At 41.5% G+C, this 26516-nt stretch overlaps 1 protein-coding gene and 1 long non-coding RNA gene across 6 annotated transcripts in view; one reads left to right on the top strand and one right to left on the bottom strand.

Annotated features, from left to right (window-relative positions):
* ALMS1 (ALMS1 centrosome and basal body associated protein) overlaps positions 1–2402 on the bottom strand; it is a 137686-nt gene extending 135284 nt beyond the window's left edge. For all 5 annotated transcript variants that reach the window (XM_070429484.1, XM_070429487.1, XM_070429486.1 and 2 more), the window contains exon 1: positions 2004–2402. In XM_070429484.1, coding sequence (XP_070285585.1) covers positions 2004–2384 — 381 coding nt within the window. In that variant the 5' untranslated portion in view covers positions 2385–2402. The remainder of the gene's footprint in view (positions 1–2003) is intronic.
* On the top strand, positions 2013–24546 carry LOC139020006 (uncharacterized). Its single transcript, XR_011473180.1, has 3 exons — positions 2013–2365; positions 7810–7877; positions 23499–24546. It is a non-coding gene; the product is annotated as an uncharacterized lncRNA (long non-coding RNA).
* Positions 24547–26516: the final 1970 nt, after the last annotated feature.

Raw genomic sequence — 26516 nt, 5'->3', positions numbered from 1 at the left:
AAGAGCTGTTTCCTTGGATTAAAAAAAAAAGTAAACCTCTAGCTATCAGATCAGGGAAAAATAAAGCATAATTACACAAAACAGGAATGAGGAATGGAAATAACCACAGATGCAATTTAAAAAATTAAAAAAGCAATACTATGTAGTACTCTATTACAATTAACTAGAAAATCTTACTGAAATTATTTTCTAGAAAAATCAGAAATTACCAAAATTAATCCGAGAAAAACAAGTCTATATAGACTATCACCCTGAAAGAAATCCAGACTCAAAGTAGTTTCATGATTATTTTTTCAAATATGCAAGAAATATTCATGTATTACTTAAACCAGTGGTTCCCAAACTTATTTGGCCTACCGCCCCCTTTCCAGAAAAAATATTACTCAGGCCCTGGAAATTAATTTTTTTTAAATTTTAATAGCAGTTACTCATCGCCCCCAAATGCACCTGTGGCCATCACCGCCCCCCTGGATCGTGGCAGCGCCCACCGCGGGGCGGTAGCGACCACTTTGGGAATCACTGACTTAAACTATCCCAGGGCATAGAAAAATAAAAATCTTCCCAATTCCTTGTATGAAAATGGCATAATAATGAGGTCAAATTTGACAAAGGCAGGTCAAGGAAACAATTTTTTTTAAACTTAAAACCATTACCATGTATAAAATATCTGCAAATAAAATGCAGTAGCTCCTTAAGAGAAAAGCACACTATAACTAATAGTTTTTATCCGAGGAGCACATGGAAAGATTAAGAACAAAGTATATATTAATAGGTCAGAAAAGATGAAGAACTGTGCAGTGCAAATGAATCTGGAGATAGGGAACAGGTTCCCCAAGGTTCCCTAGCACCCAGCACAATGCATGGCCAGTGGGGAGTGCTCAGTAATATAGATGCTCAATGAATTGAAGACCCGCTGGCATACTCACTGGGCAACACAACTATTACTCTTTAATGATCGACAGTCCATAGCATCACTAACCAACACAACTTTCTGTGATGATGAAACTATTTTACATCTGCACTGTCCAATAGGGTAGCCACTAGTCAAGTGTGGTTACTGAACCCTTGAAAAGCGGATAGTACGTGTTTTTAATTTTTTTTTTTTTTTTTTTGGCTTTTAACTAATTAAGATGTAAAGAGCCGCACGTGGCTAGTGACTACTGAATTGAACGCAGACGGCACAGGACTAGTCTCTTCCACGGTTGTACGTACTTTGTGTCCCTCTGCAGTTTACATCTCGTCCAAGGGCAGCTCTAAACAATAACCCCTAGGCTTCTGTTTTGTTCCCATAATGGACGTTGCACAGAACAGAAACTTAATAAACGATGTCAGAACTGTATAGCAAACTTGTTTTCTCCCTTAAAAAGCCATCAGTTCAACGCAAGTATTTCCAAAATCTTCAAGATCGTCAGGACCATAAAAACAGCCATAAAAACAGCTCTTTCTCCATTGCATATTATCTTGTGCTTCAGTTTTCTAGTCTAGACTGTTTGGAGCTGCGGGGCAAAAGCCTCATGCGTTTGTTTCTAAGTCGCTCCTGCTTGCTGGGGACCCCTTTACCGCTACAAACCGGGGTGCAGAGAAGCACCATCTGCGAGGAGCCTCCAGAGACCAACTATTCACGCCGCGCACACCTAATCCACCCGGCTCCCTCGGGGGTGCCCCTTACGCGGGCAAACTAATCCCCTAACTGCCTTCCCAGCGAGATCGTCCCGCTGGGGTGCGCCACATCCCCTCCTTCGGGGCACGACACGCCCCACCTCCTTCCCAAAGCTCTCCTTAACCACAAGCGCTGGGAACACCGGCTCCTCCGAACACCTGGTCTCATTCAAAAAGCCCGGGAACTGCCGAGAGAAACGGGAGGGGGCTCTGCCAGGAAGCACGGCAGACGGCAGCCGTCGGCCAGGACCCGGGCAGGAGCCACGGCAGCCCCGGCCGAGCGCTCGGGGCCGGCCCGTCCCCCTGCCCCACCGCGCGCGGCGCCGCCGCCCCGCCAGGCCCACCTTCTCCGGGCCGCGCAGCTCGCCCTCGGAGTAGCGGTGCTTCGGCGTCGACGGCAGAGGCAGCGTCCCGCTGGGGTGCGCCTGCAGCCAGGCCTTGGCCTCCTCGTCCTCCTCGTAGTCGTCCGAACTCTCCTCCGGCTGGCTCTCGTAGTTGAAGTCCGTGTCCAGTTCCCGCGGCTCCTCGTCCTCCACGTCCTCCACCATCACCACCTCGTCCTCATCCAAGCTCTTCACCTCCTCGTCCTCATCCAAGCTCTTCACCTCCTCGTCTTCATCCAAGCTTTTCACCTCCTCCTCCTCCTTTGTTGCCTCCTCCTCCTCCTCCTTCTCCTCCTCCTCCTCCTCGAGCTCGCCGGGCCAAGGTAGGTCCTCCGGCTCCATCTTGGCGTCTCGCAGTCGGAGGCTGAGGAGGAGGGGGAGAGGGGAGAGGGGAGGGAGGGGAGGGGAAGAGAGCCGACTGGCGGTTGCGGCCTCACGCAGGCGCAAAGACCGCCGCCGCCTCCCGCCCCCCGCGGCGCCGCGCGGACGGGGCGGGGCTGGGAGTGAGCGCGCGTGTTGCTAAGGACGCGCCGCGGGGGCCGGCGGGAAGAGCCGGGGAGGGGGCGGCGGGAGCGGCAGGTGACGCCACGCCCTGTAAGCTCACAATCAACCCCGACCCGGCGCCTCTCACGGGAAGGGGGAGTGCGGTCCTCGGCGGGGCCCGGCCAGAACTGAATGTTGACCCTGCACCCGCGCGGGGGGGGGGGAGATCAGACCCGAGGGCAACACATGAGAGTCAAATTTGCACATTAGTAGTTTTCAAAGGTTGCGTGCCTAAGGGGTGACAGGCTGTACGATGGGCACTTGACACTAACAAGGGCGGTAGAGGCGTTAAGTGAGGAGTGGGAGCTAGAATCAGAAAGATGGGAGTGTGAGTCCTGACCTCGCCACTTAAAAGTGGTGTGACTGAGCCTCTGTCAAATGAGGATAATAGGCCATTGAATAGGATGGTCGTGATAATCAAAGGAAGTAAGGGCTTAGTGCAGTGGTTCTCAACCTTGGCGGCACATTAGAATCACCTGGGAATCTTTTTAAAATCCTGATTTCTGGGCCTCATCCTCCGGAAATTCTGTTTCTTTGTTACTAATGTTGTGGCCCCACCCCATAACAAAGAAACAGAATTTCCGGAGGATGAGGCCCAGAAATCAGGTTTTTAAAAAAGATTCCCAGGTTTTTCTAATGTGCAGCCAAGGTTGAGAACCACTGGCTTAGTGGTAGCTATTATTTGTTAACTATTATACTAGTACAGTAACTCAAGTAACTCATTAAATGCTTGCAGTTCTATGAGACAAGTCTTTTCATTTTATATTTGAAGAATCTAAGGCCCAAAGCCTCTTACCTAGTGAATGGCTGGCTGAGTCAATACCATCTCTGTAAGTCCAATAATTTCCCAGACCTATCAGCTAATAAAGGATAAAGGAGCAAATATTTATTCTGATAGTACATATGTCTTAGTATAGTCAATGACTTTGAAATGCTTTAGAAATAACGATTTTCTGAGCACTACAGGGACCCCTATAAAATGAATGGCAAATTAAAGAATCTGTGGGTGCTTTGCCATTACTAAGGAGATGGCCATAGTCAAGGTAGACTCCAGCCAATATTCTTCATGGTATTACCCACAATAGCAGAGATAAATTGGCAATGGTACTGAACCAACATTGGTGGAGTAATTTTTAGGGGTATTGCCAAGGATGTATGTCCTATCCGCCAATGACTAGATCCTGGCAAAATTATAAAGGTAGATTGTGGACTGGAGCCCAAAGTGTCAGGGCTCTTTTGAACACCTTTCAATGGAATATGAGTACAGTTGATCCTTGAACAACAAGGGTTTGAACTGTGCAGGTCCACTTACATGCTGATTTTTTTCAATAAATACTATAAATGTATTTTCTCATAATTTTAACAGTTTCTTTTATGTAGCTTACTTTAGTGTAAGTATACAGCATATAATACATATAACATACAAAATATGTGTTAATCCTGCTTATATTATTGGTAAGGCTCTGGTCAATAGTTGTCTATTAGCAGTTAAGTTTTGGGGAAGTTAAAAGTTATGCAGGGAACCCCGCCAGTGTTGCTCGGTGTTTGAACATCAACCTATGACCCAGGAGGTCATGGTTCGATTCTGGTTAGGGCCGATGCCAGGGTTGCAGGCTCCATCCTCAGTGTGGGGCTTGCAGGAGGCAGCCGATCAATGATTCTCTCTCATTATTGATGTTTCTCTCTCTCTCTCTCAAATCAATAAAAAACATTAAATATATATATTCTAAATTATACAGGGATTTTCAACTGTGCGGGGTGAGTAGGGAGGCCTTCTGCTCTTTGCCTTATGGTTAAACTTCAAAAACCCAATTAAGATTTCCTTCCTCTATAATAGACAGCTTTTTGCTCTCCTCACCATATGTCTAATGTGACACAGGCCTGAGAGACGGTTTAGACTGGACCTGCCCACTAATGGGGCAGAGAAGATTGATCCAAAAGAAGGGAAGACATTGAATCTAGAAAACAAAACCAAAAGAGAACTGATAAAATGAGAGAGGATGATAGGTGATTCAGGTGAAGGGATTACCCTCAGAAAGGAAAAACATGGGAATTTCTCATGGAGCAGAAGAAAGATAGGTACCAATAAAGATCCTTTATTCAGGTGAGTGGGTTAAATTGATTGAATTAACAAGTTGATTCAATTCAGGTTTCCTGGTTTTCATTTATGTTAATCAAAGTGTGGTCCACAAACTACCTTTATCAGAATAACCTGAGGTATATGTTTTATGAAGAATCCCAGCTCCCATTGCCCATCGAATAAGATTTAAGAAGTCTGGTTTGGCACCCAGAATCTGATTTTTAAGACCATACCACCCCCAAGTAATGCTGATGCACAATAATGATTGAGAACCACTCCTTTCTTTTCCCTGTCAAATATCAAGGACAATACAGTTCTTCCCCACCTACTGCAGAAAATCATCCTTCTCCCTGCCACCCAGCAGCCAGGGCATGGACATGTGACCTAGGTTCACACATTTGGATGCTCCTGTCTGTGACTTTTACTCTTTTTGTTGTTGTTGTTCATCCTCACCTGAGGATATTTTTCTATTAATTTTTAAGAGAGAGTGGAAGGGAGGAGGAGAGACAGAGAGAAACATCAATGTGAGAGAGACACATCGATTGGTTAGGGCCAGGGATTGAGCCTGCAACCGAGGTACATGCCCTTGACTGGAATCAAATCCAGGACCCTTCAGTCCATGGGTTGACACTCTAACCACTGAGCAAAACTGGCCAGGGCTGTGACTTTACGCTTAAGGTTTAAAGCAGGAACAGTTCAGAACTTTGTTACTCGAAGCATATTCTGGGTAGCATCACCCCAGAGCTTATTAGAAATGCAGAATCTTAGGCCCCACTCAGACCTAACTAATCTGCATTTTTAATTGATTTTTAGAGAGAGGAAGGAGAAAGAAACATCAATGTGAGAGAGAAACATCAATTGATTGCCCAAGCAGGGATCAAACTCAAAACCTGGGTATGTTCACTGACTGGGAATCGACCCACCACCTTTTGGTGTACAGGATGGTGCTCCAACCAACGGAGCCATGCCAGTCAGGGCCTGCAGTTTAACAAAATCCCAGGTGTTTCATAGGCACATTAAAGTACTGGCTTAGAACACATTCATAGTGGTGGAGTTGAGAGTTCAGCAGTGGCAATGGCCAATGGAACAAGCAGATATAGTCTCACTGACTGATTCTTTTTGTTGTCATGTTTTTTTTAGAGAAAGAGGAGAAATAGAGAGAAATATTGATTTGTTGTTCCACTTATTTATGCACTCATTGGTTGATTCTAGTATGTGCCCTGACCAGGGATCAAACCCCCAACTTTGGCATATTGTGATGATACTCTAACCAACTGAGTTACCTGGCCAGGTCACCAACTGGTTTTTATGGCATGACCTTAGTCATGGGTCCTGCTCCGCAGGCTTCCTTGGTTCTTGCCTTTCTTGGTCAGCTAGTCACACTTAATGCTGTGTAATAAGCAATCACAGAATCTCAGTGACCTGTAATAAAAAGCACTACTTCTTGCCTCTGCACCAGCTGGTTGCCTGGGGATAGCTGTTTCAGGCTACAGTGTATGAGTTGGCTGTGGTGCCTTGACTCCAACCTGTCTTTCATTATTTTGGGACCAGGTTACCTTAAGAATGCTTCTTCCAGCCCTAACCGGTTTGGCTCAGTGGATAGATCGTCGGCATTTGGACTGAAGGGTCCCAGGTTCGATTCCGGTCAAGGGCATGTACCTTGGTTGTGGGTACATCCCCAGTAAGGGAGCGGGGGGGAGTGCAGGAGGCAGCTGATCGATGTTTCCCTCTCATCGATGTTTCTAACTCTCTATCCCTCTCCCTTCCTCTCTGTAAAAAATCAATAAAATATATTTAAGAAGCTCCATAAGTAGAAACTTCCTCCCACAATTCATTGGCCAAAGCAAATCACATGGGCCACTCAGCCATTAAATTAAAAAATGAAACTTTACCATTTGCGACAGCATGGATAAACCTAGAGGGTATTATACTAGATGAATAAGTTAGTCAGGTAAAGATAAATACCATATGCTTCACTTATATATGGAATCTAAAGAATAAAATAAATGAACAAATAAAATTGAAACAGGCTCAGATACAAGAAGTGTCTGATAGTTGAGGGGAGGAGGATTCAGGGACTAGGTGAAAAAAGTGAAGCAATTAAGATGTACAAATTAGTAGTTACAATTTGGTCTTGCGGATATAAAATACAGCATAGGGAATACAGTCAATAATGCTGTAATAACTATGTTTGGTGCCAGGTGGGTACTGGAAATACCGGAGTGAACACTTTGTAAAGTATATAGCTGTCTAACCACTGTGTTGTACACCTGAAACTAATACAAAATAATATTGAATGTAAACTATAATTGAAAAAAAAGACTAAAAAGTGATATAATCCTTTTCTGATGGAGAAGGTAAAAAAGAAATCCGATGAGCCAATTCAACATATTTCCCCCATGGAGGTTGATAGAGGAGAGGGAATAAATTTACTGAATGAGCCAAGCCGGCATGGCTCAGTGGTTGCATGTCTACCTATGAACCAGAAGGTCACGGTTTAATTCCCTGTCAGGGCACATGCCTAGGTTACGGGCTTGATCCCCAGTGTGGGGTGTGCAGGAGGCAGCCAATCAATGACTCTTTCATCATTGGTGTTTCTAACTCTCCCTCCCTCTCCCTTCCTCTCTGAAATCAATAAAATATATTTTTTTAAAAATTTACTGAATGATAAGTGTAACATAAGATACCACCCCTTTTCCAAGCCTGGTATCCAGCTTTCCCACTGGTTCTAGGAGCCCTACAATATCTCTCTAGTTACTAGTACAATATTGCTGAAGCTAGCAAGAGTCAGTTTCCGTTGACTGAAACCAAAATCCCTCACTGATCCATAGGAGGAAATCTAAGCCCAAAGGGAGAAAAGGTGTAGCCCTGGGATACAGCTGTCAGACTTGGAGAGGCACTCGGACTAAGTGCACAAAATGGTTAGATGGCATAAAGGGATAGATAAAGAAACAGGAAGTTTTAACTGGAGACCAAAATATTGAAGTTTAAAGGCCCCAGGTGTGGTTATAAGAGTGAGTTTCTCAAACAGGTTTTCCTGTGTGGTTATTAAAAACCCCTAGGATGGAGGGAGCATTTAAGATTTTGCTCCCCTACATATGTCAGTTTGACTCAAACTCATAAAATTTTTTTTTTTAAATCTAGGATGGAGACAAATGCTGAATTATAGAGAAGGTGGGTCAGATACCACTTTTTCCCAGCACACCATTCAGGTAAGTGACAAGGAGTGCCATATGGACATCAAAGGGACCGAACGATGTTTCTCTCTCACATTGATGTTTATTTCTTTTTTTTTTTTAATGTATTTTTATTGATTTGAGAGAGGAAGGGAGAGGGAGAGAGAGATGGAAACATCAATGATGAGAGAGAACCATTGACTGGCTGCCTCTTGCACGCCCCCTACTGGGCATAGAGCCCACAACCTGGGCATGTGTCCTTGCTGAAATTGAACATGGGACCTTTTAGTCCTCAGGCCGACTCTATCCACTGAGCCAAACCGGCTAGGACTGATGTTTCTCTCTCTCTCTCTCTCTCTCTCTCTCTCTCCCCCCCACCCCTTTGTCTCTCTCTCAAAATCAATTAAAAATGCACACACACATATCCTTGGTTGAGAATCAAAAAAAGAAGAGAAAGTGCAATACAGCTTCAAGCCAGATCTGTCTTGTTACACAGTCTATGCTACTTCCCATCGAACCATACAGTGTAGAAGCTCCCAATGGGACAGGAGGAGCAGGCACAGCCCAAGTCCTCGCCCTGTTGTAAGTGGAACATGAGAAACTGTCAACATCTGCAGATGCTGCAAGACAGCTATGCCCTCAGTTACAAACAGAGTGTCAGTTAAGGATAGGATGAGATTAGAGACTATGGAGGCAGGGAAGGTTGTCTACAATTGTAGCACAGCTTTGAAGGAAGGAGGACCGCAGTGTAGGACTAGCCAAAGACTGGCAAAAATATGCAAACGAAAGCCCTACAATGAGAGGAAAGGGGAGGAGCTTGCATTTTTTGACATGGCTGAAAATGAAAAAACTTAGGTATGAAACTAGTTGCCATCATAGACCATTCTCTACAGGAGAACAAGAGTGACCCCGTTAAATCATTAATCTGAGCATTTCATATCTCTATTCAAAATCCTGAAAGGGCTTTCAACCTCATTCAGAATGAAATCCGAAGTCCTAACCATGGCCTATAAGGGCCTACATGATCTGGCTCCAGTGCTAAATCCCTGCCCATTCCTCTTGCTCACCTCACTCCAGCCACCCCGACCTCCTCACATTTCCAAGAGATAGAAAGCCTCTCCCACCTTAGGGTCTTGCACCTGCTGTTCTCACTGCCTGGAACACACTTCACAGGGTCTGCTCATGTTATCAGGAGGCCTTTTCTGACAACCAGATACACCCACACCCTTACCCATGCTTTATTTTTCTTCTTAGTACTTATCACCACCCAACATTTGTTTATTGTCTATCTCCGCCCCCCCCCCCCCCCCCCCCCCGCCAGGATGCAAGCTCCATGAAAGAAGTGGGTTTTTTTTCTTGTTTGTTTTGCATACCACTGCATGCCTAGTGCCTACAACCGTGTTGGGCATATAAGGAGGTGCTTGGGAAACATTATTGAATGAAATTGGCTGGGCCAAAGATTCTGAATAGGACTTCAAAATAAATATGGCCTCACCAGGGCTGATAAAGATGTCTCCTACTGGGAAACCTTCAATTTCCTTTCCCAGCTGGCTGCTGGGGGGCAGTAGGTGAGCTGAAAGTGAAGTGTACTCTAGGTGCTTGAGTGGGTGGAGGGAAAGCTGATTAGAACCTGCAGTTGAATCCTGGTGGCAAACTTTCCCTTAGAATGAGTCATGTCTACCAATGGTTAATAGCTTCATTTTGACAATGCTTTTATAATCAGAAAAAGAAATTATTGACGTTAATATGTGGCATACAAAGAAAGAAATTTTGTCTTATATGTGTATGTGTGTGTGTATGTGTATGTATATACAGTATATAATAAATTCAGTATATGATAAACCAGTAAGAACAACATGAAATATGCAATAAGCTTCTATTCCTGTGAATACAAAATTACTGTGTCAACTTACTGATCCACTTACTGAGCCATATTACTGGTTCACAGCTGGATGCTGTTATCAGCAATTGGGTACTTAAAAGTGATGGTAGTTGGGTCAAATTCAGTGAAAGGAAGACCATATTATTGAGTTCATACGTAGTACCCATCTCTGCCACGAGGACTGCTTTGTTCAAGTATCCAGCATGCTCTGGAGTGTATTCTAGGCCCCTGCTACCCAATTCCATAGGACTTTGCTATTTCTCCATTGGGTGCCATGAGGTATTAGTCTTCTCTCCCGCAATATTAATTGGAGTCTCACTGCCTTATCTTGGCCTAATGATCAATTCCATATACCCCATAATTCTTCAAGGGTATTTTACTTGGGACATATTCTTAGGGACCAATTTCTGTCCCAATTGGTGTGTTTGATAATAAGCAATAGAAATTACTCTGGTCAACTTAATTTTAAAAATAAACTTATTGGAGCCCTGTTCAGGTAGCTCAGTGGGTTATAGCATCATCCTGATATGCCAAGGTTGTGGGTTCAATTCTTGGTCAGGACATATACAAGAATCAATTAATGAATGCATAAATAAGTGGAACAACAAATCCATGTTTCTCTCTTTCTCTCCTTCTAAAATCAATCAATAAATAAAAATTTAAAAGACAATACAAAGTATTAGCAAGGATGTGGAACAACTGTAAATTTCATATTTTAAAAGATTAAAAATAAATAAAAACAAATTTGTTGATAAATGGTGACATAAGGAGACCAGACTTTGGATGGTGAGCACACAGTGCAACATGCAGATGATGTCTTGTAGAATTGTACACTTGAAACCTATATAATTTTATTGACCAATGTAACCCCAATAAATTCAATAAAAAAGAAATTTATTGGGAAAATATGGTCTTCCATACATGTGAATCAGAATCACCCAGTCACTCACAGAATTGTGAAAGGTAATAAATTGTTGTTGTTGTTGTTGTTTTGTCATTACATTTTGAGATGGTTTGTTATACCATATCAGCTAACCAAAACAATCCACCTTATATAGAATAGAAGAAAGATACAAGAAAAATGAAAATATACATTTCTAAATAGAAATTTAATTACATGTATGTAATTAATTACATATGCATAATGTGAGGAAAAATAAGGTGGCTCCATTTCTGCAACTGGGCACAAGTTACACAACATTACTGTCACACTATATGATGTCTAGTTCACGTGCTCTTTCAGCCTGCATCTCAGCCAGTTCTCAGCATCTCTTCTATTAACTTTTTCTTCTTTTGATTGCTTTGTTTGAGAGAGAGAGAGAGAGAAGAGAAATATCAATTTATTATTTTACTTATTTATTATGCATTTATTGGTTGCTTCTTGTGTGTGCCCTGATCAGAGATCAAAACCCCAACCTTGGCATATTGGGATGACACTCTAACCAACTGAGCTACCCAGCCAGGGTCATCTATTAACTTTTATTATCAGATATGTCATTCTTTTTTTTCTTTCTTTTTTTTTGGGGGGAGTGGGGTAATCCTCACCTGAGGATATTTTTTCCATTGATTTTTTTAGAGAGAGTGAAGGGAAGGGAGGAGGGAAGAGAGAGAGAAACATCAATGTGAGAGAGGCACATCGATTGGTTGTCTCCCCCATGAGCCCCAGCAGGGGCTGGGGATCAAGCCTGCAGAGTTATGTGCCCTTGACTGGAATCAAACCTGAGACTTTTCAATCTGAGGGCTGATGCTTCAACCACTGAGCCAACCCGGCCAGGGCAGAGATATATCATTCTTAAGTGTTCCAGAAGATCCCTTATATTCCAGACATATTCTTCTCTCACTTTGTTTTTTAAGCAGTGTTCCTGTATCTCTCTGATAATTTTCCCTTTGATAATCCCCAGCCAAACAGTCACCTCTTTTTTGTCCTGTTAATCCAGGTGCATACGGAGCACAAAATGACTAGGTGACAGTTTCAGCTTTCAGTTCAGTGAAACCCTTGTTTTGTCCAATAGTGGAAACATAATTCCTTGGGTGCTAAGACCTCTAAACAAATAGAACCAAAGATTGGAAGAATAAGGAGCAAACATTTTACAGGTGGGTCATTGGATGTAATATTGAGAACTAACACTACCACTTTCAACCCTTTGATTCTCAGAACCATGTATTCTGACAGTAGGAGAAAGAGCACTGTTTATTAGTTACTACTTCAGAGCATGTATAGCACCCATCCCTCTCCCCTCACTTCGCCCCATTATCTCCCAATTGGCCACTTAATCATTCTATGGTACAAACTCAGCTATTGCTGGGTGTTAATTCAACAATCCACATATGGGACTACATGAAGATATTTTAGGGCAGTTTTAGGAACTCCCTGGTTCTCTAACCAGGCCATGAGGCAAGAATTTAAAACCTGAAGACTTTCATTGTCTTTAAGCACAGTTAGAAATAGCCAGCCCAAGCCTGGTGGGTGTGGCTCAGTGGTTGAGCATCGACCTATAAACCAAGAGGTCGAGGTTCAATTCCCGGGTTCAGTATCAATCCCCAGTGTGGGGCGTGCCAATCAACGATTCTCTCTCATCATTGATGTTTCTTTCTCTCTCCCCCTCTCCCTTCTTCTCTGAAATCAATAAAAACATATATTTTTTTTAAAATTCTATGAGGTGATTTGGAGAAATTTCCTCTGAGAAAAGCAAGATGATGGGAAATGTATATATCATCCTATTTTTTAAAAAATTAAAGAAAACTATATACATATAATGCATATGTGTATGTCATTGTATAAACATAACAAAAACTATAGAAAAGCGACATGCTGGTTAGAATTAGGGTTATTTTAGGAGATATGTGGTAATATATGTGTGAGGGAAGGGAGGACTGTACCAAGGAGGAAAGACTACATTTGAAAATTACACGATGGATTCTAGGAAGGTAGCAGTGGCAGCATCAGCATAGTTTTTCAATCTCTACAAATCTCCACATAACAACAGCAGAACAATTAGACAGCAAAACCAAAGCACATGGAAAATATTTACAACAAGGGTTGCCATATTTAACAAATAAAAATGCAGGATTCCAAGTTACATTTGAATTTCAGATAAACAATAAATAATTTTTTAGTATAAGTAAATATTGTATGAAAATAGAAAGGCTAGACTTAAATGGGAGCGGAGAACAGGGTCAGAAAACCCCAGAAAGCAAACCACCATATTTTTTAACACTACACCAAAACAACAGAAGAGGGAGCTCTATGAAATTAGAAAAGCTTTCCTAAACTCCATCTTATTTCTAAGTCCTAAAAAAACAATTTTGCACAAAACTAAAAAACTAAATGATATCAAGGTCAAATCCCACAAAAGAAAAAAAGAATAATAAGAATAACATCCCAAAGGACAATGAAAGCATGCCAAAAAGACGTGTCCACAAAACAGATCAAAATTATAAACTACTATTTCAAAATGAATATCATTTTTAAAAATGATAGAAAACAGAAAAAAAACGTAAAATAGACTTGGAAAAACTCAGAAATGAGGTGATAGAACTCAATAATAACAAGAATCAAGTGGAAGAAATAATTTCACAAATAAAGGCTAAACTAGAAAAGGTACAAGAGCAAGTAAATGCAACAGATAATACCCGAAGAGAAATAAAAAGTGAAAAAGAGGGGGAGTTTTTTAAATAAAAAAGAAATGAAGAGCCTGAAAATGGAAAAGATTTGAAACTGCATATTGAAAGAGCATACCACATAGTTGAGATTATGACCCAGAGCAACCAATACCACACATATTCTATTAAAATCATTGGACTTTAAAGAAAGAGAAAATTTCTCTGTATATGTAGAAAAAAGAGCCTGTGATTTTTAAGGGAAAAAATCAGATTATAATCAGAATTTTTTACAACAATGCTTTATGCCAGGAAAAAAGAAAAAGAAAAAAGGAGTAATATTAGAAAGCATGAAACAAAGATTTTAGACCACTCAAAATTAACTTTCAGTTATAAAGTACATGGACAAACTATTACCAGCAGAGATTGGTCATCTTCAGAAGATGATAGGGAACAAAGCCACAAAATATTATTCTCATGAACCCTTCCTGAAAAATCTATCAGAGAAAAAGCTTCAGACCACCAAATAACTAGAGACATTGACATAAGAATGGGTGTTTGGCATTTAATATATAATTACCTGTAAAACTATGAATAAATGAGAGCAAAGAGGTAGAGTATTATATCTAACTAGAGGCCCGGTGCACGAAAATTCATGCACTGGCGGGGGAGGGGGACTGTTCCTCAGCCCGGCCTGCCTCTTCTCACAGTCTGGGAGACCTGAGGCGCAGGAGGGGACTCAGCAATCAGGGGAAGGCGACACCCCCATCACACCTCTGCTGCTGCCACTGCTGGCAGCGCAAGCCTTAGCCAGCCCTGGTTACCTGAGCCTCAGGCCAGCCCTGGGCGGCTGGGCAGCCACCATCCATGGCTTACCTGAGCTTCAGTCTGTGGTGGGGGGGGGGGGGTGTGTGCAGGAGGACCCGAGGTCCCCGGTGGGGCTGAGGGGACTCCGGCAGCAGGCGCATGGAGTAGCCGGCCCTGGCTGAGGATTGGAGGATACTCTCAATGACATGAGTTATAACTTCCAATTTGTTGGACACCACAGTTAGGCTTCAGCTTTGGAGGAGGGAGGAAGAGAGGGATGGGCAGCTTGTTGGAGGAGCCTGGGCGAGTTGTCAGTCAGTGGGGGGTGCAGGAGGACCTGAGGCCACCGGCGGGGCTGAGGGGACTCCGGTGGCAAGCACGTGGAGCAGTCAGCCCACCCCTGCTGTGGGTGCCTCCATCTTGTGATGGTGTGACAGTAAATTTGCATATTACCTTTTTATTACATAGGATGAATATGTACTGCAACAATGCTAATGTGGTTCAACTATCTTCTTTATTTTCACTTTTTAAAAACAGCTTTGAGATATAATTCATAGGCCAAATAGTTTATTTATTTATTTAGTCTCCATAGAGACCATCAAAAATTTTTTGTTTCATTTTTAATTTATAGAATATAGTGTTTGTTCATGCCTTTGATCTTCCCTATCTTTTTCTCTCTTCATTTCTTTTTTATTTAAAAAACTTTCCTCTTTTTCACTTTCTATTTCTCTTTGAGTATTACCTGTTGCATTTACTTGCTCTTGTACATTTTCTAGTTTAGCCTTTATATTTACGAAATTATTTCTAACTAAAAGAAATTGGTATTTTTAAAGAAATGTCTGATTCCAAGTGTGAAGCAAAAAAAAAAATAGGGGATAAGCCTGTAGCATCTTGTAATACCATATTGCATGGCAGCTACTAACTACTAGGATTATGTCAAAAGGACTCAGGAGCCAACTTGAGGAGGCTCCCACTCACCGTAGGACTTTTTGAGCTTCAATAATGATAATAATTGCAATAGTTTGAAACTCATAAAATGTGTTTAAATCTAAGAGTGTGTAAGAGGAATGGCATTTCATTGTGCTCTGTATCAGGGGCTTGAGTTCTAACCACCAATACAGCTGTGTGACCTGGAAATGGATTTTACATGGTGAAACAGTGTACTTACCCAAAACTGGAATTTGACAAGTTGGTTTTTAAAGTTCCTATGAGTTCTAGAGCCTGATAATCTACTAGTAAATAAAAAGAAATAGAAATTGTATTAGAATGATTTAATTGCATAAGCCTATTAACAGTTGTATATATGATCTGAGCACATTTATGTATTCATACAAAAAATTTGTGTGTGTGTGTTTGTGTATGTCATTCACAATCTGGCATGAAAAAGAATTCACCATCTGTGTTTTAATGAAGGTATTTAATGAAAGAGCTATGTACAGAGGTGTGGGCAAGATTACTGTACTCACAGACTCACCTCCCTCTTCCCCCCTCCCCAAGCCTGAAAAACAAGAGGAAGGAATGTGTTACTGGAGCCCAGCAAGAGCTGGAACTCTGGAGGAGCCACCCAACAGGAACTGTAGTTGTAAAAGGACACAGCCACTCACACTAGATCCATTCATTCGTATGGCTGGGTAGATGACTATACCACAGTGCATTAATCCATTCTATTGTGGATGGATGCTTGAGTTATTTCCAGATTTTTGTCCTCATAAAGAATGTTGTGAAAATATTCTTGGACCTGCTTCTTGGTGAACATATACACACTTTTCTGTTGGGTATATATGTAGGAATGGAATTTCTGGGTCATAATATATGAATCTTCAGTGTGGACTGCCCAAAGTCTTTTCAAATTGTGTGTACCAATCTACATCTCACTAACAGTATACAAGGATTCCTCTTGCTACATAGTCTCATCAACTCTTGCTGAAAAAGAAAGACAAAGTGGGAGAACCTATACAATCAGGTATAAACAGTTATTATAAAACTACTAGAGGCCTGGTGCACGAAATTTGTGCATGGGGGGGGGGTCCCCTCAGCCCAGCCTGCACCCTCTCCAATCTGGGGATCGGGCCTAAACCAGCATTCAGACATCCCTCTTACAATTCTGGACTGCTGGCTTCTAATCGCTCACCTGCCTGCCTGCCTGGTTGCCCCTAATGGCCCCCCCTGCCAGCCTGGTTGCCTCCAACTGCCCCCCCCGCCGGCCTGGTTGCCTCTTACTGCCCCCCCCCCCCTGCCAGCCTGGTCACCCCCAACTGCACCCCCCGCCAGCCTGGTTGCCCCTAACTGCCCCCCCCCCACTGGCCTGGTCACCCCCAGCTGCCCCCCTGCTAGCCTGGTCGCCCCCAACTGCCCCCCCCCCGCCATCCTGGTCACCCCTCATCGCCCCTCACGGCCCCCCTGCTGGCCTGGTCGCCCCATGCAGCCTGCTGTTCAGTCCTTTGGAATCATTTCCAGGTGGACTGCAGATCTAAATTTGAAAGGTAAAACGATAAAGATTTAAAAGAGAGGATGGGAGAATATTTTCATGACCTGAGGGTGGGGTAAAAATTTCTTTAACAGGACACAAAAAGCATTTAGCTAAGAAAGATTAATAAATTGGATTCCGTTAAGATTAGGGACTGTCACCCTAGCTGGTTTGGCTCAGTGGATAGAGTGATGGCCCATGGATTGAAGGGTCCCAGGTTCGATTCTGGTCAAGGGCATGTACCTCAGTTGCAGGCTCAATCCCCAGCCCTGGTTGAGGCGCCTGCAGGAGGCAACCAATGGATGTGTCTCTCTCACATTGATGTCTCCTCCTCCCTTATACTCTCTCTAAAAATCAATGGAAAAATATCCCCAGTTGAGGATTAACAACAACAAAAAGGACTAGGGACTGTCATTCACTAAAGAACACCATAAAAGGTACCATAGTATACACTGCTTGGCCAGATTATTATGACCACCCGACGTTTGTAGGCAAATTAGCTATAATTTCGCACTGAAGTTGCTAGAGGGCCAGACTATTATCTATAGGGAAGCAGGTTGTTTACCATGACAGTAGAAGTGATTTTTTTCCTGAAGATATGGGTAAACAATGCGATTTAACAGCCTTTGAACGTGGGATATACGTATAAGCCAAGGCAAGGATATTTGTAACACATCATCTTAGTTCAGATTGCAATAACGAAAATGCCATAGATTGGGTGGCTCAAACAGTAAACATTTATTTCTCACAGCTCCGGAGAGTAGGAAGCCCACAATCAAGGCACCTGAGAGTCCGCTTCCTGGTTCATACACGGCTACCTTCTCTCTGAGGCCTCGTGTGGCAGAAGGGAAAAGAGAGCTCTCTGAGGTCTTTTTTTAAGAGCATCAATCCCATTCATCAATCCCCTCTCAAAACCTTATCATCTCCTGGAGTCCCTGCCTCCTAATACCATCACATTGAGGGATCAGATGTCAACATATGAATTGGGGGGGACATAAACATTCAGGCAAAGCACACATATAACTGACAAGGGGCGATTATTCAGATTACGGAAAGAACTCTTAGAATAAAAAATATAGCAACTCAAAGGAAAAATGATCAATAGACTTGAATAGGCACTCCACAAAATAGGATATCCAAATTTTTAATAAACATAATAAGGGCACAACCACATGCAAAATATGAGATATTATCTCACACCCACCAGAATGGCTAAAATTAAAATGACTGACAGCATAGTGTTGAAGAGAATAGCAAAGAGAACTCTCACACATATAAATTGATACAATCCCTTTGGAAGTGAAAATAAATTTAAGTTGAAAATATGCTATGACTCAGCAATTCTACTCCTACTCCTATACTCCAGAAATGTGTGTGCGTGTGTGTGTGTGTATATATATATATATATGCTCTAAAAGACATGTAGAAAAATATTCACTAACAGTATGTTTCTTAGTAGACAAGAATAGAAACAACCCAAATGTCCATTAATAAGATCAATCAATGAATTAGGGTATACTTGTGCAATGTAACAGGATGCAGCAATGAGAGTGAACCAAGGCCACAACAACATGAATCAATCTCAGACCTACAATGTTGAGTAAAAAAAGCCATACACAAAATAATACATACTGTAGGATTCCAAGTATATATGGTGCTAAAACAGGCCATAATAATCTATGGTGCTAGATATCAGGATGGTGGTTAAAATTGGGGAAGAGGAAAAGGGTAATTACTGGGAGGTACACAGAGGGACTTCTGGGATGCTGGTATTATTCTATTTTGTGAGCTGGGAGGTGCTTCCTGGAGATACATTTTTTCTTTTTTTTAAATCCTCACCCGAGGATATTTTTCCAATGGGAGAGGGAAAGACAGAGACAAACATGGATGCGCGAGAAACACATCCATTGGTTGCCTCCTGCACATGCCCTGACCAGGGCCTGGGGTTGGGGAGGAGCCTGCAACCAAGTTGTGCCCTTGATTGGAATCGAACCCAGGACCCTTTAGTTCATAGGCCAATGCTCTATCCACTGAGCAAAACCTGCTAGGGTGAATATATTTATTTTTGATGGTTTATCAAGCTATGCACTTTCTGAATTTTTGTATGTATGTTATACCTCAACTAGAGGCCCGATGCACGAAATTCATGCAAGAGTAGGCCTTCCTTCCCCTGGCTGCTGGCATTGGCTTCCCTCTGGCACCCGGGACCTGGGCTTCCCTTGCAGCCCTGGCTTTGTTTTGAAGGACGTCTGGTCTAATTAGCATATTATGCTTTTATTATTATAGATTATAATTTTATTAATGAAAAATATGTATATACAATAATGTTCATAATTGCCCATAAAGTCATTGGATCCATTCGTCCTTGTATTTAGCTACATAAATTGGGATATATTCATGAAATTAAATACTTTGCTGTCATTTAAAGAAATGTCTATGTACATGGCAGGTGTGGCTCAGTTTGTTGGGTGTTGTCCCATGCACTGAAAGATTGCCAGTTCAATTCCCTGTCAGGGCACATGCCGGGTTGTGGGCTCAATTCCCAGTAGGGGGCGTGCAAGAGGCAGCCAATTAATGTTTCTCTCTCATCGATGTTTCTATCTCTCTATCATTCTCCCTTTCTCTCTCTCTAAAATAAATACAAACATTTTTTTAAGTAACGTCTCTGGAAAACTTTCAGAACATTCTGCTAAGTGGAAAAAGCAGTTTACAAAAGAGTATACTCAGTACAAGTACATTTGTTTTAAAAATGTATGGTATGTGTATGTGTTTTGGGGGGGGTATGTGTGTGTTCAAATAAATTAAGTGGAAGGATTCACTTCAAAATATTAATAATGACTGCCTCTGAGTGGTGTTTTTACAGGTTTTGTTTTTTGCCTTTCTGAATTCTTTGATTTTGCTACAATAAATATGTTCTACTTATGTTTAAAAAGTGTTCTTTATAAAGAAAATCTATTCAGAGCTTTGTTAGCATTTCATTAAGTATTCTTTTATACATTCCCTGATTCTATCAAAGTAATCCTTTTTTCTCCCCATGGTATCTGAATTAGGCAAAATGGAAAAATCAATCTGCTAAGTAAAGCATTAAACTAAACATCTGAAGTGGCTTCAGCTCGAGCTTTCCTGTTGTGTGATCCTGTTTCTCCCATCTGAACTCTCTGAACCTAATATTCCCTTCCCAGTATCCTGCTGGAATTTGGACTTAAAATCATTCTGTTTCTCTGCATATTTTCTCAGTGTTTGGATTTTTTTTTTCTATCTACAAGATACACAGCCACAAAATCTCCAGACATAAACCATAGTAGGTGGTTTATTTTTAAAAAGTAGTAATAATCCTACTAGATGCCATGTATGAAGTGCCTACTATTTGTCAAACACAGTACTAAATGCTCAACATTAAGGAATCCTTACAACCCTAAAATGTAAGTGTCTTTTTATCTAATTTTCAGATGAAGAAACTGAAACTCAAATAGGTTCAGCAACTTGGTCAAGGTCACCCGTTTATAAAGAAGCAAAGGCAAGATCCAAAAGCAGGGAAGGGCCATGAAGGAAGGTGACCTGTAAAGCTATCCATAGAGACTTATGCAATAAGAAGTACCTTGAATCTTCCGTGCCCAAGGTCACTTTCCTACAGAAATCTAATATTGGGACAATATGAGTGAAAATGTCAGAAATGAATCACTAAGCGAATGTGGCAATCTCCAGGGGTCTCCCATTGTCATTGACACTGGAGGCCCCATTCCACATCAAGGCTTCTTTTTTGAAAAGTGTGCCTACCTCTTGGCTGGGCAGAACAAGATCCTGAAAACTCTACCTTGAACTGCCAGGCCCCCACCTCCCTGGGTTGGTCCAAGGGAAGCACTTAGCAGGCAGTGAGAACTATCTGGAATACATGACTACTGAGGTGTCAGTTTTGGTAGATGCATCAGGGAATCACCCAGAATACCATGGACACTCAACATGTTGACTATGAAATGCCAGAAAATGTCCAAGGCTGTGCCTAAATAGCTAGGCATCGTGGCAAAGCCAAAATGGTGATGGTTGTCTTCCAATCATTGCTTTCCCAGCTACCAGTTGGAAGCACCCCTAGAGATGTAGCCACGTAAATGAAGACATTTTAATTGGTGGTGGAGATGAAGAGCCAAGAATCAGAGGCCTAAGGTAGTGGTTCCCAAACTTGATCTTGCATCAGAAGCACTGGAGAACTTGATAAAACACAGTTTGCTAAACTCTATAAGCAGAATTTCTGATTCAGTAGATCTGGGGCCCAATCATTTGCAATTTAACAATTCCCAGGTAATGCTGAGGCAGCTGTTCCAGGACCACACTTTGAGTATCACTGGCCTAAGAAGTTGGTACGACAGATAAATTATGTTGTAATAGCAGCCCTTTCCTTCATAGTCAGAATGAGGAGAGAGGTTTTAGGGGTGCTAGACTTGATCAGAGAAGGCAAAGAAATGCCAGGGCAGTGTGGTATCATCAAAACCAAGTAACCAGCGAATTTCAAGGAGGAATAAAGTGAGAAGTCACATAAGGAGAAAAGGCAATGTCCATTGGATTTGGCATCCTGGAGGTCATCATCACTGACCTCAGGGAGAAGAGTTGCACTGGAGTGGTGGGACAGAAGCATGGTTACCATGGTTTCTGAATGAAATAACTGGCAACAGTACTGGTAGATCTCTCTTTCAAATCACCTGGCTATAGAATAGGGTAAGTTTTCAAATGGTAACTAGAGAGGATTTGACTTGAGTGAGTACTGAAGGAAACGTGGTATGAGTGAAGAAGACATTGCAGATACATGGAAGAAAGCAGCTGGTAGGTGAACAATTCCTAAGAAACAGAGAGATTCCAAGCCTCATGGAGGGAGAAACCCTTTTCACTGAGGCAAGAGGGAAGGAAACAGGACAGGTCAAAAGAGGATTTAGTTTTTAGGTGGTTGGGAAAGAAGTTGAGAGAGTTCTTGCTTGATGGCCTCAATTTTCACTGTGGAAGAGACGAAGAGACAAGTCCTTAGCTGAGAGATCCCAATAGTTCAAAGAATTGCCTCAAATGTGTGTGTGTGGGGGGGGGGGGGGCGGGGGGGGGGAAGGGAAGGATAACTAGAATTAGCAGAAAAGATGGGTGGTGATCAGGGGGAAAGATGCTTGAAATTGAGATTTTTTTAAAGGCAACCTATTGATTGCTAATGATAGCTCTTTGGATACTTGTTCTTTAGCTTTATCAACCATCTGAACCCTTGAAATCAAACTCTCATGATTCACACAGACCACAGCTTGTAATTATTTAAGCTCAGTCATTCTCTTATTCCCAAAATTGTGGAATCACATCATTCGTGTTTTTAACTAATTTAAATGTGGTTCTATAGGCTGGGGGTGGGGGGCGGGGAATTGAGAAAAGGAAAGAATGAACCATTTATTAAATAGCACAGATGTTCACAGCCTTTCCTTTCAATGAGTGTGCACCCAAGAAAGAGGATGAGATGGAAGTCATGACTCTGTTCTCACAGGTTGACCTAGGTTCCCTTGTACTGTAAGAGCATCTCACTGCCCTCACTGTGATTCCGTATTCAGAGCATGCCCTCTTTTTGTCAATAGGGCCTCTAAACACATGCCAACCAGTTCACATGCTGCTCAACCAAAGAGAGTTGTAGGCAAATGTTGGCTATGCAGTTCCTACTGAAAAACACTATGTAGGATGTCAATGAGAACTATATTTTAAGGATGATTTAAGGCATTTCAAAAAGGCAAATTTGACCTCATGAAATGAACACCTAAAGTGCTGTCTTTAGAATCTGGTCCCCCTGTGATACAGCGCCATTATATTCCCATCCAGGCCACAATCTGACCCTGGGTCCCTTGTCCACTCCATTTTCTCACCCTTATGCCATCACTTATGTCCTATTGATTTCCAGTCATAGTTTTCAGTTTCATCTGGGCCCTCATCCCTGCTCATTAAGCCTCCTGTATGTCAGAAATCATGGCCTTTTCTCGTCTTTCCAGCAGTTAACCTAACCTCTTTGCTCAACTATCTGCCAACTCATGTACCCAAGGGCTTGAACACTGTTCAACCTGTTTCTTCCTAGTGCTTCCTGTCTTAGCATTTGGACTGGTTTCACTTTAAGTCATGATTGCAAGTCTAAAATGGGATTGCAAATCCATAAACCTGGCAATCCTACGTTTCACTACTGAGATGGCGCGCTTCTCATAGAGAAGTCTGTTTTAAAGCTGCTCCTCTTTCCTTACACTTCTGGCACCCTTACCACCCCCTTTCTCAGCTGAAGACCTCATATCAAATATCAGTAATAACTGTAACAGTCAAGGGCATGTACTCGAGTTGCAGGTTCAATCCCCAGCCCTGGTGGGGGCCCACACAGGAGGCAACCAATCAATGTGTCTCTTCCACATTCGATGTCCCTCTCTCTCCCTCTCCCTCTTTTCCCCTTCCTCCCTCCTTTCCTTGCACTCTCTCTGAAAATCAATGGGAAAAATATCCTCAGGTGAAGATTAGCAAAGAAAAAAAGAAAGAGAAAGAAAAGAAAGAAAGGTTGCAGGTTCGATTTCTGGTCAGGGCACCCAAGTCTGGGTTTCAGGCTTAATCCCAGGCAGGGGGTGTGAAAGAGGCAGCTGATCCATGTTTTGTTCTCACATCAAAGTTTCTCTCTCTCCCTCTCTCTACTTCTCTCTCTAAAGATCAATAAACTGTTCTTTAAATAAAACAATATAAAATAAAAAAAGAAAGGGATACATGAAATCCAGATGTTGGAGGTGTGCAGAAACCAGTGGTGACAAATGTTTAGACACTTGACCTTTGACCTGTCATTGGTTACTAACTTTTACCATTCTTGTGGCACAGGAAATTTCCCAAACTTTTGGTTTTACTGATTCTCTTCATTTTGTTGCAGATACGTTGATGACCAAGGCAACTTTCTCTGGGATGTGTGCTTCAAAGGAAAGTGTCGTCAAAGAAAGAGTCTATGGGGGTCTTCCTGGCTAACCTTTCCAAGAGGAAGGAATTTGGATGCAGGCCTAATAGTCATGCAGTTGCTTTTCTCCTATAGCACCATGCAACTTCCCACTTCCCACACATCAGCTCTGTCGTAGTGCTGTCACTGACAATGTTTAGAATCATTATCATGGTTTCATGGGCAATGCTTATTGGTTCCCATTGGACAATTCAGGAGAAAGTGTCTGGAGGAAAATTAGAGCTCTAATTATGGATTGGCCTGCTGAGATAATGTTTGCAGATACACTTGCCATGATTATATCCGAGGTGCACCATGGAAAGGAGATATTTCTGTTTTGCTCCTTTGAAAGTGGCTTTTCTGTCAGTAAATTATCTGTCCCAACAGATCCTCTTTGGGTTCAGTGAAACTGCATCGTGAGGCGTGTTTTATCTGAAAATTACACAGCTTAAGAGAACATAAAAATGAAATTATGGTACTAATTGTAATCATGCTAATGAAGTTTGCATTTCTTCAGCAAGCACAGGCACAAGCAGATAGCCCCTGGAAACAAGATTTTTCTCCCCAAAATCTACTCCCCTTACCACTGAAAAATCACTCTCCTTCTTTTAGTTCTGTGCCCTACATGGTCTGGATTGACTTGCCCCATTACTTCTTTGAAAGCTATGGCTTATTTTTATAAAAATGAATTGCTGTTCCTTATTTTTAAATCCAAGTAATATATAAAAGCAACAAATCACCTAAAGTTGCACACATTTGGTGAACAATACTCTAAATACATTTCTATACATATGGGCAGGTTTTAAATAATAGTTTTATGAGATATAATTCACAGGCCTTATAATTTACTTTTTAAAGTATACAAATTCAGCCCTGACCGGTTTGGCTCAGTAGATAGAGCGCCAGGCCGTGGACTTCAGGTCCCAGGTTCGATTTTGGTTGAGGGCATGTACCTTGGTTGCAGGCTTGATCCCCAGTAGGGGGCGTGCAGGGGGTAGCTCATCGATGTTTCTCATTGATGTTTCTAATTCTCTATTCCTCTCCCTTCCTCTCTGTAAAAAATCAATAAAAAATATATATTTAAAAGTATACAAATTCAGTCTTTTTTAGTATTTTAACAGAATTGTGCAAACATCACCACTACCAAATTTGAGGACATTTTCATCACTCCAAAAAGAATGTCAATAGCAGGGGGTGTTGAGGAAGGTGGAGGAGGGTATAGGGAAGATCAATGGCGATGGAATGAGGCTTGACTTGGGGTGGTGAACACACAATACAATATACAGATGTTGTATTATAGAATTGTACACCTGAAACCTATATATTATTAGCCAATTTTATTAGCCAGTGTCATCCCAATACATTCAATAAAAATAAATAAATAAATAAATAAATAAATAAAAAGAAACTCAATACCCATTAGCAGTCACTTCCCATTTCCCTACATCCCCAGCCCTTGGCAATCATTAATCTACTTTCTGTCTCTATGAATTTGCCTATTATGAACATATCATATAAACGAAATCATACAATATACGTTCTTTTATGACTTTCTTCTTTTCACTGGTCTATCATGAATTGATAGGTAACTATGTTTAATTTTTTCTAATTATGATAAAATGCATACCATTTATCATTTTAATCATTTTTAAGTGTACAATTGAAAGTTAACCTTGTACCACTTCATATAAAATATAGAAAACTTGTAGTGATATACAGTGGAGCCTTGACTTACGAGTTTAATTCATTCCGAGACCGAGCTCGTTAAGGAGCTCGTTAACTCAAATTACTCTATCAACTCAATGCAAAAAATCTGCCGAGAGACAGCTGGTATCTCAAAAAACTCGTTAGTCAGGACACTCGTAAGTCAAGGCCCCACTGTGGGTCCATTTCATACCCCCTAACTACTGATCTGTGAGATAGAGGGAGAGTACAGTCAACCCTAAGATAACCCAGATGGTGGAATTATCGAGCCCCAGTGACCTAGAAATTTCACTTGTAGGTTCTACCCAAGAAAAATGGAAACACATGTACACACAAAACCTGTATATGAATATTTATAGCAGCAACATTCATATAGCCAAAAAGCAGAAACAGCTCGAATGTCCCAAAACTGATGAATGGTTAAACAAAATTTGGTATATCTACACATTGGAATATTGCTTGGCAACAAAAAGAAATGAAGTATTGATACATGGTAAACATGGACAAACCTTAAAAACATTATGCTAAGTGAAAAGAAATAAGTCACAAAAGATCACATATTGTATGATATTAATATACTATATTCATGATGCTTAGGCACATCTAGTGTCTTGCTTCTACCTGCTACATAGTCTTTCCTGGGGTTTATCCACTACATCTTATTTATCCAGTTCCCCAGAGATCATTAGATTGCCCCCAAATCCCTGCAAAGAGCATTGAAATCTCCAGCTATGCCCTCTGTTTGGGTCTGTGAGAGAATTTCTTTGAAATATATATGCAGGGTAGGATCACTAAACCACTATTACTCTCTAAAATGTCCATATTAATTTATATTAGGAGTCAACAAACTACAGTCTATGCTTCAAATTCACCCAGCCCCATTATTTTTTTGTAAATAAAGTTATTGGAACACATTTATTCGTTTATGTATTGTCTATGGCTGCTTTTTGCTACAGCTGTAGAGCTGAGTAGTTAAGATAGACACCATCTGGCCTGCAAAGCCAAAAATATTTAGTATCTGGTTCTTTACAAAAAATAGTCTGTATGATATTGATACTAAAGAATTTTTTAAGACTTCCTTTGTTGTCTAGTATATAATAAACTTTTGTAAATATTACATTATACTAAAAAAGGATATATTCTATTTGGTATAGAATTCAATATATATTGAGCAGCTGGATATTATTTTTGTAAATATATTTTTATTGACTTCAGAGAGGAAGGAGAGGGAGAGAGAGATAGAAACATCAATGA

Source organism: Myotis yumanensis, unplaced genomic scaffold (assembly GCF_028538775.1).
Source record: "Myotis yumanensis isolate MYYU_CA2020_CCGP unplaced genomic scaffold, mMyoYum1.0.hap1 SCAF_11, whole genome shotgun sequence".
Classification (NCBI taxonomy): domain Eukaryota; kingdom Metazoa; phylum Chordata; class Mammalia; order Chiroptera; family Vespertilionidae; genus Myotis; species Myotis yumanensis.
Note: the sequence above shows the minus strand (reverse complement) of the source record. Positions and strands in the feature narration are given on the sequence as shown.